At 37.8% G+C, this 14392-nt stretch overlaps 1 protein-coding gene across 1 annotated transcript; it reads left to right on the top strand.

Annotated features, from left to right (window-relative positions):
• The first annotated feature begins 631 nt into the window (after positions 1 to 631).
• Positions 632 to 8003, top strand: LOC104090879 (SNF2 domain-containing protein CLASSY 1-like). The gene is made up of 6 exons (XM_009596075.4): positions 632 to 1176; positions 2054 to 2250; positions 3096 to 3349; positions 3550 to 5019; positions 5237 to 5392; positions 5699 to 8003. The coding sequence occupies exons 2-6, from the start codon at positions 2205 to 2207 to the stop codon at positions 7631 to 7633; spliced, it is 3861 nt and encodes a 1286-aa protein (XP_009594370.1). The 5' UTR covers positions 632 to 1176; positions 2054 to 2204; the 3' UTR covers positions 7634 to 8003.
• Positions 8004 to 14392: the final 6389 nt, after the last annotated feature.

The raw sequence follows: 14392 nt of genomic DNA, 5'->3' as shown, positions 1-14392 counted from the left end.
ATGGTATAGTCCAAAGTACAATTAAAGTTTTCAATAGGAAAAGAGTTAAGTTAAGGTGTCAAAATGGAAACGGAAGCCAAATTTAAGGGATCGTACACCTATTTGGCCTACATTTTATCACTGGATCACAAATATTTTTGTGTATATTATTTTTCAGAAAAAAAAACCTATCTAAAGTTTATAAAACATATTAAAAGAAAATAGATTTATACGTCGATTTAGTTGTTTTATCCTAACTCAATGCTAAACAAAGTAATTTTTATTTAAAAAGTTGATTTGATTTGTAAAATTTGATTCGATTTTTCTAGTGTGTATGAATTTTGAACCCCGTTAGTTGCAACTACTACTCCTAGGTATTGGCTTTTAATCTCGGTAACCAATGTTCCTACCAACTGCTTTCGCGTTTATCTTCTTTCAACACGTTAATTCAGATAAGGACCGAGCCTCCATTTACTCGTGAGAAAGGTTTTGTTTTGTCATCTTACTTCTGTCATTTCTTTCTTCCTATAAATCTTGTCTTTCCTTTTGTATAAAGTTTTCTTTATTGACCTTTTTTTCTCTCTTTATCGTACTTTCGTTATAAAGAAAATTTAATGTGGTCACTTAAATGGAAAAAATATTAAAATCAAATTTCCAGAAACAAAAAATGAAACCAGACTTGACAAACTTGGATTTCCAAAGTCAGAGCTGGAAAATATCATTTTTTTTTTCACCGCTCTCTTTAACTGTGCGATTTACCATTGCGGACTCCAAAGTATTCACCTCAAATTTAACGTAACTCATGAAGAAAAAGGGAGACACTACATTAGTAGTCAGCACAAAACCCCATATATGACGCAGAAAAGCAGACAATAAGCCCAAACCCCAAGAGGAGAATCGGTTTTCTCAGTCAATTTAACCCACTGGACTTTTCCCTTATTCGCTCTCCACTCACTTATTCACTCAATTTCTCACACTCCACTTTCCGAATTGGCTTTTACAAATGCATTTGCAGCAAAAAAAGGTGCAGAATCAATCTCGCCGGAATATCATAAAACTCGGCCGGACTTATTCTGCCTCTGATTTTGCATTTGATATGTAGCTAATTCAATAATTCAACTATCCAACTAGCTGTTCCTAATTGGGGAAAATATATTGGAATTTGCTGGAGGAGACAACATTTCTGTCAGATTCAGGGTATATTTCTGGACTTATTATGACTTTGGTTTATCAATTTGATAAATTAACTCCTTTTTGCCATGCTATGCTTAGGTGTTATTAGTATTTTTACTAGTAGCTTCTTTTTGTGGGGATTCTTTTATGAACGTGCAGCATTTTTTCTGTTTTTATGCCTAGATGATTCCTGCTCAATAGCAAACTTGGCGCAATTTTTATAGCTTCAACTGAACTGCTTTTTTCTACCGTTATTGCATTGGAAAATTAACTTAGCCAATACATGAATTTCAATCCTTTGCTACTAATTTGAAATGCTCCAGTTTATTAGTGGTTATGGATAATCGAGTACTCATCACGTTTTTAAGTCAATTACTCAACATATATAGCTAAGTTGCATTATGAGAATTGTTCTCTTAAGATTTTTGTTTTCTTTATGTGTCTTTTTCCTGGAAGGAGAAACTTTTCCACATAAGTTACGCATGATAGAAATTTTCACTTTTTAATGCAACTCTGTTCCCTCATCTCTTAGATAAAATAGAGTATATTTTCACCCTTTCATACTGAGCTAATTAATCTTTAGAAATTAAAAAATTTCAGTTTATATTTATGATTATGTAAAGTCCAGCACGGATATTCAAACTGTGTGGTCGTTCAGGAAATGCATAGAAGGAAACACAGTGAAAAATTGTACTGATTAATTATTTGGTGTTATATATATATATGAAAAAAGAATTTTAAAAAACCAAGAAAATGGAATAAGAAGATTTGGCCATTTTTTTAAAGAAGAAAAAAGGAATGAGAAAGAATAACAGTATTCCTAATTATATCATCTTACAAAATAGTTTTTTTCCTTCTGTTTTGACTATCCAGGAATTTAAACAGTGGGTTACTTTTGCAGCTACAGATGGAGATATTGTACATTGCAAGTTGCTTTAGTGCTGCCTTCAAATCCGGCTTTGTCAGTATTAGTTGCAGCTATTGGGCATAATTAGAGTGATTCTTTTCTTCTGGCTGTGCTGACAAGGTTGGACTTGAATCTTTAAGTGGTGATGAAGAGGCAATTACATTACAATGCCCATCCAATTGATCCACACCGTAAGCAATGACCTGTGAACTGCGTTTCCTTCTCTCTTTTTTTTTGGTTAATACAATCGCCATCATTTGAGAAGCTGTCTGGGAGAATATTGCTGATTTAAGTTGGATTTGGTTTTGAAAGTTAATCATTTTCCACTATGAATTGTTAAAACACTTTTTGGAAGTTCTTCATGTAGAACTGATTATAGAAGCAAAAAGTTGATGGAGTGGAATCTTGTGACGCCGTTTATCTTTTAATTGTTGGATGCTACTGGATTGCAAGGAATCAAATCTCATTTAAACAATTTATTTATGTTTCTGAAGACCTTTTTTTGATGGTCTGCTGGTTGGTAAGGCTTATTATTTCCCATAACCAAATCAACCACGTATAGCATAACCTAAGTGTATTCGTTGGGCAAGACTATACTCTTTCTCCTGCTTCATATTTGTCATGTAGCAGTTCTTTCCTTTTTCGTTCACGACTACATACTTTTGAGCTATAAGCAATTCCAACTCTAGAAAACAAGTAGAATCTGGTTTGTGCAAATTTTTCATACTGCTATTCAGTAAGCGGTTGCAATATTGCTGCCTCTGGTTGAAGCATTGACTATTGTTTTCAATCTCCTTTCAAAATTTGATTTTAGTCATTTTTTGCTACAAATGGATATTTTAATATCAAGCAAACGACTTACTATTCTTTTTTGATGCAAACTATCCTCTTTCCAATGATTGATACGAGAATCAAGACAGAACTGAATATAGATTCACTTTTTTCGTGTAGAAATGAGGCTGTAAATTATACATTCGACATAGGATTACATCTTCATTTTGTCTCGCACTTTGATTATTCTTGTATCATTTGACAGCTTTTGAGGCATTCTGGTACGGCTCTTGGCATGCTGTGGAGCGCCTTAGGATTAGTGTAGGGACCATCACTACTTATGTTCTAGTTAATGAGGAGGTGATTGAGGAGAATATTCCGGTAACAGATCTTCGAATAAGGTCTAGAAAAGCTACTTTATCTGATTGTGCTTGCTTTTTACGACCCGGACTTGATGTTTGTGCGCTTTCAATCCCTTACCAAGCAGAAGATTCAGATGATGAGCAAGATGTCAAGCCTGTAAGTTGCAGCCTTGGATAATTTTGCAGCCTTCTTTTATCCAAATAATAGAGGACATTTTCAATTGTTGTACCGAAGTTGGGTTCTTCCTGACTTCTGCTGGTGTGGCACATAGTGCTTTCTCCATTTGTTTTCAGGGTTTCTTTCCTGTGAAGCTTAATAAATGGTTGTGCTTATTTACCTTTGATTCTTCCATGTAGGTATGGATTGATGCAAAAATAAGATCAATAGAGAGGAAGCCTCATGACCTCACTTGTACTTGCCAATTTTATGTCAGCGTTTATGTCACTCAAGGTCCTCCTCCTATTGTTAAGAAAGCCCTAAGTAAAGAGATAAACATGCTGCACATTGATCAGATTGCCATTCTCCAAAGACTTGAACCTAAACCTTGTGAAGACAAACATTATCGCTGGAGTTCATCTGAGGACTGCAATTCGTTGCAGAATTTTAAACTATTTATTGGAAAATTCTCCTCTGACCTCACATGGTTAGTGGCTGCATCGGTTCTGAAAGAAGCTACATTTGATGTGAGATCGATACACAACCAGATTGTCTATGAGATTGTGGATGATGATCTTGACAAAAAAGAACCAAATATGGACCAACTTTCTTACTCTGTGAATTTCAAGTTAGAAAACGGAGTTTCAACAACCGCTGCTGTTCAATTCAGTAGGGATATCTCTGTCGTAAATTCTACCAGTGACGCAAGTGAAGCTGGGCCTCTGATTCTGTATGACCCTATGGGCCCACGAAGGTCAAAGCGTCGATTTGTGCAGCCAGAGCGTTACAATGGATGTGATGATGATTTGACAGATTTTGATGTTGAGATGACACGGTTAGTTGGGGGTAGGAGAAAAGTAGAGTATGAAGAACTACCACTTGCACTATCTATTCAAGCTGATCATGCTTATAAGAATGGTGAAATTGAAGAAAATATCAGGTCTTACGAGAGAAAGTTTTTTGGAGGAAATATTAGACCTCAAGAGAAGAAGCCCTCTGAAAGTTCAGCTGGATGGAGAAACGCACTCAAATCAGATATAAATACGCTTGCAGACAAGAAATCAGTTACAGCTGACAGTCAACGTCAACTTGCTATTGTTCCCCTGCCTCCTGTGGGAACTGATTTGATTGGCGATGAACATGTTCCACTTGATGTCGAAGTTCCTGAAGATGTGTCAGCAGAAATTGGTGAAATAGTTTCCAGATACATTTATTTCAATGGCTCTTCAACATCGCATAATAGGAACACTTCTAGGATGAACTTCACAAAACCAGAAGCAAGACGCTGGGGGCAAGTCAAAATTTCTAAGTTAAAATTCATGGGACTTGATCGTAGACGTGGGGGGTTAGGTTCACATAAGAAGTACAAAAGAAATACTTCAAAGAAGGACAGTATTTATGATATACGATCATTTAAAAAGGGTGCTGTAGCGGCTAACGTGTACAAGGAGTTGATAAGGAGGTGCATGGCAAACATTGATGCCACCCTTAATAAGGAACAACCACCAATAATTGATCAATGGAAAGAGTTTCAGTCAACAAAATCTGGTCATAGAGAGTCCACTGAGAATGTCTCAGCGAATAAGGAGGAGGAGATTTCAGAAATTGATTTGTTATGGAAGGAGATGGAACTAGCCCTGGCATCATGTTATCTTCTTGATGACAGTGAGGTATGTCTATTGAATAGTTACTGGTGTTGATAACCTTCATCCTATTGTTCACGGAATGTACTTTCTGCTACTGGAGAATTATCGGACTGGTCACTGTTTTATGTTTGGGTATTGTCTTGATCAAACATTGAACGTTATTTTTCTTTCACCTACCACTTTATTTCTGTACTGCTATGTTACCTTATGCTTAATCTTCTCCTTATGAAATGCCGCACAGGATTCCCATGTTCAATATGCAAGTGATGTCAGGATAGGAGCTGAAATACGTGGAGAAGTTTGTCGACATGATTATCGACTTAATGAAGAAATCGGAATTATTTGCCGGTTATGTGGATTTGTTAGCACCGAAATAAAGGATGTTCCACCACCATTTGTAAGTCAAAGTCTCGAACTTCTTTCATTGCTCTTATTCTGAAGCACCTGCTTAAGATGTCAGATTTGCCCTCCACGAAGTGGTGGCACTTCAAAAATGTGTTTGACCAAGAGATGAAGCTTTGTCTTGGTCTATCTCATCATTTTATCCTACACGTAATGGGAAGTATATTCGGCATGTAATTCAGGAAGCATGTTGAAGCAGATCTAGACTATCATTCTTGCATGTTAGGCTTTTATTATTAAACTCTTTGCTGTTTATATCCTTTGCCATGCTTACTAGAATTCCATTTGTTCATATCTATAGATGCCTTCTGCAAACTACAGTTCAAGCAAGGAACAAAGAACTGAAGAAGCTACAGATTACAAGCAGGATGAAGATGGCCTTGATAGTTTATCCATTCCTGCTTCTTCAAATGCACCCTCATCATCGGGAGAAGGCGAAGACAATGTCTGGGCTTTGATACCTGATCTTAGAAATAAATTACGGGTACACCAAAAGAGAGCCTTTGAATTTCTGTGGAAAAATATTGCTGGATCCGTAGTACCTGCGGAAATGGAACCAGAATGCAAAAAGAGAGGTGGCTGTGTTATTTCTCATACTCCAGGAGCTGGGAAAACCTTGCTAATTATTGCCTTCCTTGTAAGCTACCTGAAGTTATTTCCTGGGTCACGGCCATTGGTCCTTGCTCCAAAGACAACACTCTACACCTGGTACAAAGAAGTACTTAAGTGGAAAATTCCTGTGCCAGTCTACCAAATTCATGGTGGTCAAACCTATAAGGGAGAGGTTTTGAGGGAAAAGATGAAATTGTGTCCTGGTCTCCCTCGCAACCAGGATGTCATGCATGTCTTGGACTGCCTTGAAAAAATGCAGATGTGGCTTTCGCAACCCAGTGTTCTCCTTATGGGCTATACCTCCTTTTTAACACTGACACGGGAAGATTCACCTTATGCGCATAGGAAATATATGGCCCAGGTGTTGACGCAGTGTCCAGGGCTCCTGATACTTGATGAAGGGCACAATCCGAGAAGTACAAAATCCAGGTTAAGAAAGGGTCTAATGAAGGTCAATACACGACTTAGGATTTTGCTTTCTGGTACACTATTCCAGAATAATTTTGGGGAGTATTTCAACACACTTACCTTAGCAAGGCCAATCTTTGTTGATGAGGTCTTGAAGGAGCTGGATCCCAAGTACAAGAAGAAAAACAAAGGTGCATCTCGCTTTTCATTGGAAAATCGAGCGAGAAAGATGTTTATTGATAAAATCTCAAGTGTCATTGATTCAGACATCCCCAAGAAAAGGAAAGAAGGCCTAAACATATTGAAGAAACTAACAGGTGGATTCATAGATGTGTATGACGGTGGATCATCCGATAAACTCCCTGGTTTACAATGCTACACCTTGATGATGAAATCAACCACTCTTCAGCAAGAAATTTTGGTGAAGCTGCAAAATCAAAGGCCCATCTACAAAGGATTTCCTCTGGAGTTGGAGCTGTTGATTACCCTTGGTGCAATCCATCCTTGGTTGATCAGAACGACAGCATGTTCTAGCCAGTACTTCAAGGAAGAGGAGCTCGAGGCTCTTCAGCAATTCAAGTTTGATCTGAAGTTGGGTTCAAAAGTCAAATTCGTAATGAGCCTAATACCTCGTTGTCTCCTCAGGAAAGAAAAGGTTTTGATATTCTGCCACAATATTGCTCCGATTAATCTTTTCCTGGAGATATTTGAGAGGTTCTATGGTTGGAGAAAGGGCATCGAAGTACTGGTGCTTCAAGGTGACATTGAGCTTTTCCAAAGAGGAAGGATAATGGATCAATTTGAGGAGCCAGGAGGACCATCAAAGGTAATGTTGGCATCCATTACAACTTGTGCAGAAGGCATTAGCTTGACAGCAGCATCACGTGTAATATTACTGGATTCAGAGTGGAATCCTTCAAAGAGCAAGCAAGCCATTGCACGGGCTTTTCGGCCTGGTCAGGACAAAGTTGTGTATGTCTACCAGCTCCTAGCCACAGGCACACTGGAAGAGGAGAAATACAAAAGAACGACATGGAAAGAGTGGGTTTCAAGCATGATATTCAGTGAAGACCTTGTGGAAGACCCTTCTCACTGGCAAGCACCCAAAATTGAAGATGAATTGTTGAGAGAGATTGTCGAGGAGGATCGAGCTACATTATTCCATGCCATTATGAAAAATGAGAAGGCTTCTAATATGGGAAGTCTGCAGGAATAAGTCCTTGTACCCAATAAGGGACTGTGGTGAGCCAGATATCGGCTTGCTGTGGAAACAATGTGTTACCATCACATTTGGACATTTGGAGGCGGATTCAGGATTTAAAATCAGTACGTGTGAAACACTAATGTATTAGTGCTTATTTGTGACAAATTGTAAGGACTCGGTTTAAATAAGGGGGCTTTAAGATTTTGAATTATATATGCAACTCGAGCTGAATACAGTGAGGTGGATTTGGGATTTTAAGCAAGTAGGCGCTAAATGCTCTACTCTGTTTGTATTATTCTTCTTTGTGGTAATGTGTAAGGACTCAGTTAATAAGTTGTATCTTTTTAGTTTGAATTATAGTATATCTGTATCTTCAGCTGAATATCCTGTGCTTGATCTTCAAGTTTATAACTGATTTTTTATATAGTGCTCAATCGTATAGTTTCTTCAAATTAGTTGCTCCTATGAGATTGGTCCACGCAAGAATATCTCCTTGCCTCCATCCTCTTTGGAATTTTTACTTATCTATACTACTTTTGAAATTTATTGCTTGTCACTATTGAAATTTTAAGTTAATTATAAATTGATATACAATTTATCAATTAAATATAAATTAGTATAAATGAGTTTCCTTTAATATTAGTAATTTAATAGGGAGATCCGTTATAGCGCATCCAGTTTTTCCTTCTCTCTCCTTGTCTATGTTTTTCCTCAGTCCTGTTTTTCTTCCTTCGATTTTCTCCACCTCTCTTTTCTCATCTCCTTTCTCTTTTTTTATTTAAGGAATTTATCAATGGATTTCAATCGTTTGACTATGAAATTTTAACCTAGCAATTTTCTTTCATGTTGCACAGTTGGTGTTCAAATTGAAATTGTCAATCAATAAATTTTGAAAGTGTTTGACTCTCTATCATTGACAACCACTAAAAAGCTTCAAAACTTTGAATTCGAATTAAGGTTTTCTAAAAATATTATTTGTTTGGATGGGATGTTGTCGCAAATCCAAACAATATTATTTGTTTGTTTCTAATAATATTATGAAGATATTCTTTGGAGTTTATATCTCAACTTTGAGGGTGTTTGATAAAAACTAGAGTTGACTGTGGTAGAATTGTCCGATTAAAACTTGAAAAAGATGAAGAGCACATGGCATACAATGTACATACAAAATTGTATTAAAGTTGTATGAAAATTATATTTAAGTTGTATATTGTTGTAGTTGTATTTGTTTTTGTTTGAGTGTCGTACCAAAGTTGGAAACATGTTGTATACTATATGAATCGTCATATGAAATGTATATTTAGGTTATAAAGACTCTTTATGCATAAAATTGTTGATATGTATTAAAGATTAAAGTTGTATGAAATTGTATTTCAATTGTATTCCATTGAATTATATTAGTTTTGTATGAAAGTTATAAATATCTAGGGGCTTACACACGTCAGGTTGATTCGAATTTTTTAATTACCAAATCAAACCAATTATATTGGGTTTTTAAATCTATAAACCAAAACAAATTAATAAAAGTCAGATTTTTCAATTTTTATTTTTCTCGAATTTTTCGATTTTGGTTTTTTTTTTTTTTTTTTGTTGGTAAAATCTTTATAACATAAAAGATATAACTTGTGCTTCAAATATTTATTTGGTCCTAGTAAGATATACTATACATGATGTTACCTGAGAAAATAATACAAAATAATGTGAGATGAGCCATGACATTGTACTAAAATATTCAACAAGAAAATAATAAAATTGCTTAAAACAAATATTTATAATTAATAAGTCATAATGAAAATGAACATAACCTAAAAGTACTATGTTATGAAAAAATTAATACGACTAATAAGTACAAAGTAATTACAGACTAAACAATAAAAAACAAGTTATGCATTTTAACTATCTAAACGAATGCTGTAACGACCCGACCTATTCTTTTTATTTCTAGATCCTCGTTCCCCTAATTAAGACTCCACATATGTGCCTTTATTATTTTGTGACTGGCGGGGATGATTATTTTGGGTTTGGAAGGGTTCGGGTCGAAATCGGAACACTTGGTTCCTTAATAGTAGTCTTAATGGCCAAGTTTGACTTGAGTCAATATTTTGAGCAAACGATATCGAAACCAAGATTTGATGGTTCCAATAGGTTCGTATGATGGTTTTGGACTTGGGTATGTATTCGGATCGAGTTTCGGATGATCCGAGAGCATTTCAGTGCTTAATGTTGAAAGGTGGCTCATTGAAGGTTTTTAAGTTCTTTAAATTTGGTTTGAAGTAGACTTCGGTATTATTGAGGTCCGTTTGGAATTTCGAGATTGGGAATAGGTCCCTATAGTGATTTATGACTTGTACGCAAAATTTAGTATCATTCCGAGTTGTCTAAGTAAGATTCGACGCGTTCGGCACTAGTTAAAAAGTTTGAAGTTCATAAGTTGATTCAGTTTGATTTTGGGGTGCGATTCTTAGTTTTTATGTTGTTTTACGTGTTCCGAGTGTTCGACCAGTTTCGTGTTATGTTTATGGACTTGTTGGTGTAATTGGACGGGTTCTCGGGTGGCTCAGGTGAATTTCGGACCATGTTTATGGATTTGTTGGTGTAATTGGACGGGTTCTCGGGTGGCTCAGGTGAATTTCGGACCACTCGGAGCTAAGTCTAAAAATCTGCTATTGTTAGTGCAATTGGACTGGTTCTGGGTATTTGCTCTTCGCGTTCGCGATTCCCAGTCCACGTCCGCGAAGGTCTGGGACCTGTGGCCTTCGAGTTCACGTGAAAAGGCTCGCGTTCGCTTCGGGGAAAGGGGGCCTAGGAGGGGTCATCATCATTACCCTTCGCGTTCGTGAAGGTACCACTATGTTTGCAAGGCTCAGGCGAGACAAGCCTTCGTGATCGTGAAACAACCCTCGTGTTCCCGATGAAGGTTCTCAAGGCCTGGGCCAGCTTTGCCTTCGCGGTCGCGAGACTTCTTCCGCGATACGCGAAGAAGGGTCAACTGCGCAGTGACTTGTTTTAAATCGGGGATTGGTTCATTTTCTCTCATTTCACTTTGGGTTAGCCGATTTTGAAGCTCTTGGAGAGGGATATTTTTTACCTATCATTGTAAGGTAAGTAATCACTACTTAACGTGGGTTTAATACATGGATTTTGGGTAGATTTTAACATATAAATTGTAAAAATTATAGGATTTAGTTGAAAAACCTAGGTTTTGATAAAAATGGGATTATACCACGAAAATGATTATGAAATTGAGTAGAAATTATATATTTGTGTTCGTGAGGTTCTGGGTAATATTTATTTACAAATATGTTCGGAATCCGGGCACGTGAGCCCGGGGGTGAATTTTAAGAATCTTCCAATTTGGGTGGGGTAGTTACTCTAATGTTAAATTATAAACTTTTGAGCATATATTGATTAGTTTATACAATATTTGGCTAGTTTCGGATTGTGTGGCACCAATTTTAGGCTTTTACTGTGGATTGTGGATCGGGAAGAGGACTTGAAAACGAGGTAAGTCTCTTGCCTAACCTTGTAAGAGAGAATTATCCACATAGGTACTATACATGATTGTCTATTAATAATTGTGGTGCTACGTGTGCACGAAGTTATGAGAGTCAGAATGTAGCTATAATCAGGCTTATGTCCGGGTAGTATTAGGACTCTATCATATATTACTTGTATTATTTACACCCAACTAGTTAGTTTAATCACTTAGATTATAATTGAAATTGGATTAAGGATTGTAAAGACTGAGCGTTATTACTTTGAGTTTTGGCGGGTTACTTAATTGTTAGTGGAAATTATTCCGTCCTTGAGTATTATTCTTAAGTAGTAGCCGTTAATTATAGTTCGTAAAGTATTCTCTCTTCCTGTGGATTGGGCCGAACGCCTTGGCAGTATAATAGATGCATCTATGGTTCGTGCCGGTCGACCCTCGGCAGTGTACACACTATTCTAGATCAGGTTGTATGACATCATCATAAATCATGCGTGATATTGCTCGCAGTCCGATTATACTTGATATTTCTTCCATGACTTGAGAATTTACAATTATTTGATGGCTCCTATTTGTTAAAATTAGTATGTGATAGTTGGGGATTTTTTATCGATATTTAGTTAAAGAATCACTTATTTATTGTTCCTTATTTTGCCGTTCTGATGTGTTCCATGCCTATTTATAATTTCTACACATTATTTATTGACACTTAGTAGGTGTCAATGTCGACCATTCGTCACTACTTCTTCGAGGTTAGACTAGATACTTACTGGGTACATATTGGTTATGTACTCACGCTACACTTCTATACTAATCGTGCATGATCTTAGGAAGGTGCATCTGGCGTCGATTCAGGCGCGCGCCCCCGCTACTCGGAGACTTAGTGGTGATCTTCTACTTATGGCCGGTTCTGCAGCACCCAGAGTCTCTTCTTGGTTGTATTTATTTTTTTTGTATATCTTACTCCACATAGTAGTATAAGAGGTTTTGTATATTCTACTAGTTTTCTCGTGTACTTGTGACACCAGGTTTTGGGAGATTCTAGTAGATATTTCATGATTTTTAATTAATAAATTCACTACTTTACCCTTTTGTTTATTTCATACTTTATATTATTTCGATCACTTATTAATCGTTCCCTTATTAAATAAAATCAATGACTTTAAAAATATTAAAAAGAACAATTACGTGGATAGTTCACCGTTGGCTTTCCTAGCAGCGAAATTGGGCGCCATCACGGTCTATAGTGGAAATTGGGTCGTGACAGCTTGGTATCAGAGTTCTAGGTTCACGTAGGTCTCACGAGTCATGAGTGGGCCTAATAGAGTCTTGCGTATCGGTGCAGAGATGCATGTAATTATCTTCGAGAGGCTATAGGTGTTAGGAAACTTCTCTTTCTTCATCTCCTATCGTGCAGTTGATGTTGTGCTGAGTATCTTTCTCTTATTCTCTCACAAATGGTAATAACACGCACGATAGATGTACCCAGCGGTTTTGGAGTTGCCGCATATTGATGATTTATTTGACCAGTTACATGGTGCCATGGTGTTCTCTAAGATCGACTTGAGATCCGGGTATCACCAGTTGAAGATTCATGCTTCGGATGTTCCGAAGACGACTTTTCGGACTAGATACGACCACTATGAGTTTCTAGTGATGTCTTTTGGCTTTACCAATACCCCGATGACGTTTATGGATTTGATGAATCAAGTGTTTAGCCATATATGGACTCATTTGTCATTATCTTCATTGATGACATATTGATCTACTCGCGTAGTATGGAGGAGCACGAGCAACATTTGGGAGTTGCGCTTCAGACCCTTACGGTAACATAAGCTATATGCTAAGTTCTCCAAGTGCGAGTTCTGGTTGGATTCTATGGCATTCTTGGGGAATGTTGTATCAGGTGAGGGTATTGAGGTAGATACCAAGAAGATCGAGGCAGTCTAGAGTTGGCCTCGTCCTACCACAACGACTGAGATAAGGAGTTTCTTAGGTTTAGCAAGTTATTATCGTCGGTTTGTGGAGGGCTTATCGTATATTGCAGCACATTTGACTAGATTGACCCAGAAGGGTGCTCAATTCCGATGGTCCAATGATTGCGAGGCAAGCTTTCAGAAGCTTAAGAGAGCATTGACTACAACACCGGTGTTAGTGTTACCTTCCGGTTTAAGGATGTATACTGTGTATTGCATTGCTTCACGCATTGGCCTGGGTTGTGCATTGATGCAGGAGGGGTGAGTTATTGCATATGCTTCACGTCAGCTGAAGCCCCACGAGAAGAATTACCCCGTACATGATTTGGAGTTGGCCGCGATAGTTCATGCTCTCAAGATCTAGAGGCATTATCTTTATCGGGTGTTATGTGAGGTTTATACCGATCATCGCAGCTTGCATCATTTGTTTAAGTAGAGGGATATCAATTTGAGGTAGCGTAGGTGGATTGAGTTACTGAAGGACTATGATATTACCATCCTTTATCATCCGGGCAAGGTGAATGTGGTTGCGGATGCCTTGAGCAGAAAGGCCGAGAGTATGGGTAGTTTGCCATTCATTTCAATAGAAGAGATGTCATTGACTAACAGATTTATGAGGTTGGATATTTCAGAGCCCAGTCGAGTTCTTGCATGTGTTGTGGCTTAGTATGCATTATTTGAGTAGATCAAGGCTTGTCAGTAGGATGATCCGCCTTGCTGATTTTTAGTGAGACGGTACTACAGGGTGGTGCCAAAGAGGTTATCGGTGATGATGATGTTCTTCGACTCCAGGGTTGCCTATTTGTTCCTAATGTTGATGGCTTGAGAGAGAAGATTCTAGATGAGGCACACAGTTCTCGGTATTTTATTCATCCAGGTGCTACAAAGATGTATGGCGACCTGAGACAGCATTATTGGTGGCGGCGGATGAAGAAGGACATAGTTGAGTGTGTAGCGAGATGCTTAAATTTTCAGGAAGTTAAGTATGAGCACCAGAGGCCAGGTGTCCTACTTCAGCAGATGGGTATACCGGAGTGGTAATGGAAGTGCATCACTATGGACTTCGTAGTTGGGTTTCCACGGTTGTTGAGGAAGTTTGATGCCGTTTTGGTCATTGTCGGCAGGCTGACCAAGTCGGTCCACTTTATTCCAGTGATGACTACGTACTCGTCAGAGAGATTGGCCCAGATTTACATTCAAGAGATTGGCAAATTGCATGGTATGCCTGTTTCTATCATTTCAGATAGAGGCCCTCAATTCACTTTGCATTTCTAGAGAGCCGTACAGAGCGAGTTGGGTACCCAG

The sequence above is a fragment of the Nicotiana tomentosiformis genome, chromosome 3, assembly GCF_000390325.3.
Source record: "Nicotiana tomentosiformis chromosome 3, ASM39032v3, whole genome shotgun sequence".
Classification (NCBI taxonomy): domain Eukaryota; kingdom Viridiplantae; phylum Streptophyta; class Magnoliopsida; order Solanales; family Solanaceae; genus Nicotiana; species Nicotiana tomentosiformis.
The sequence above is the reverse complement of the archived record's forward strand: the minus strand, read 5'-3'. Positions and strand labels throughout refer to the sequence as shown.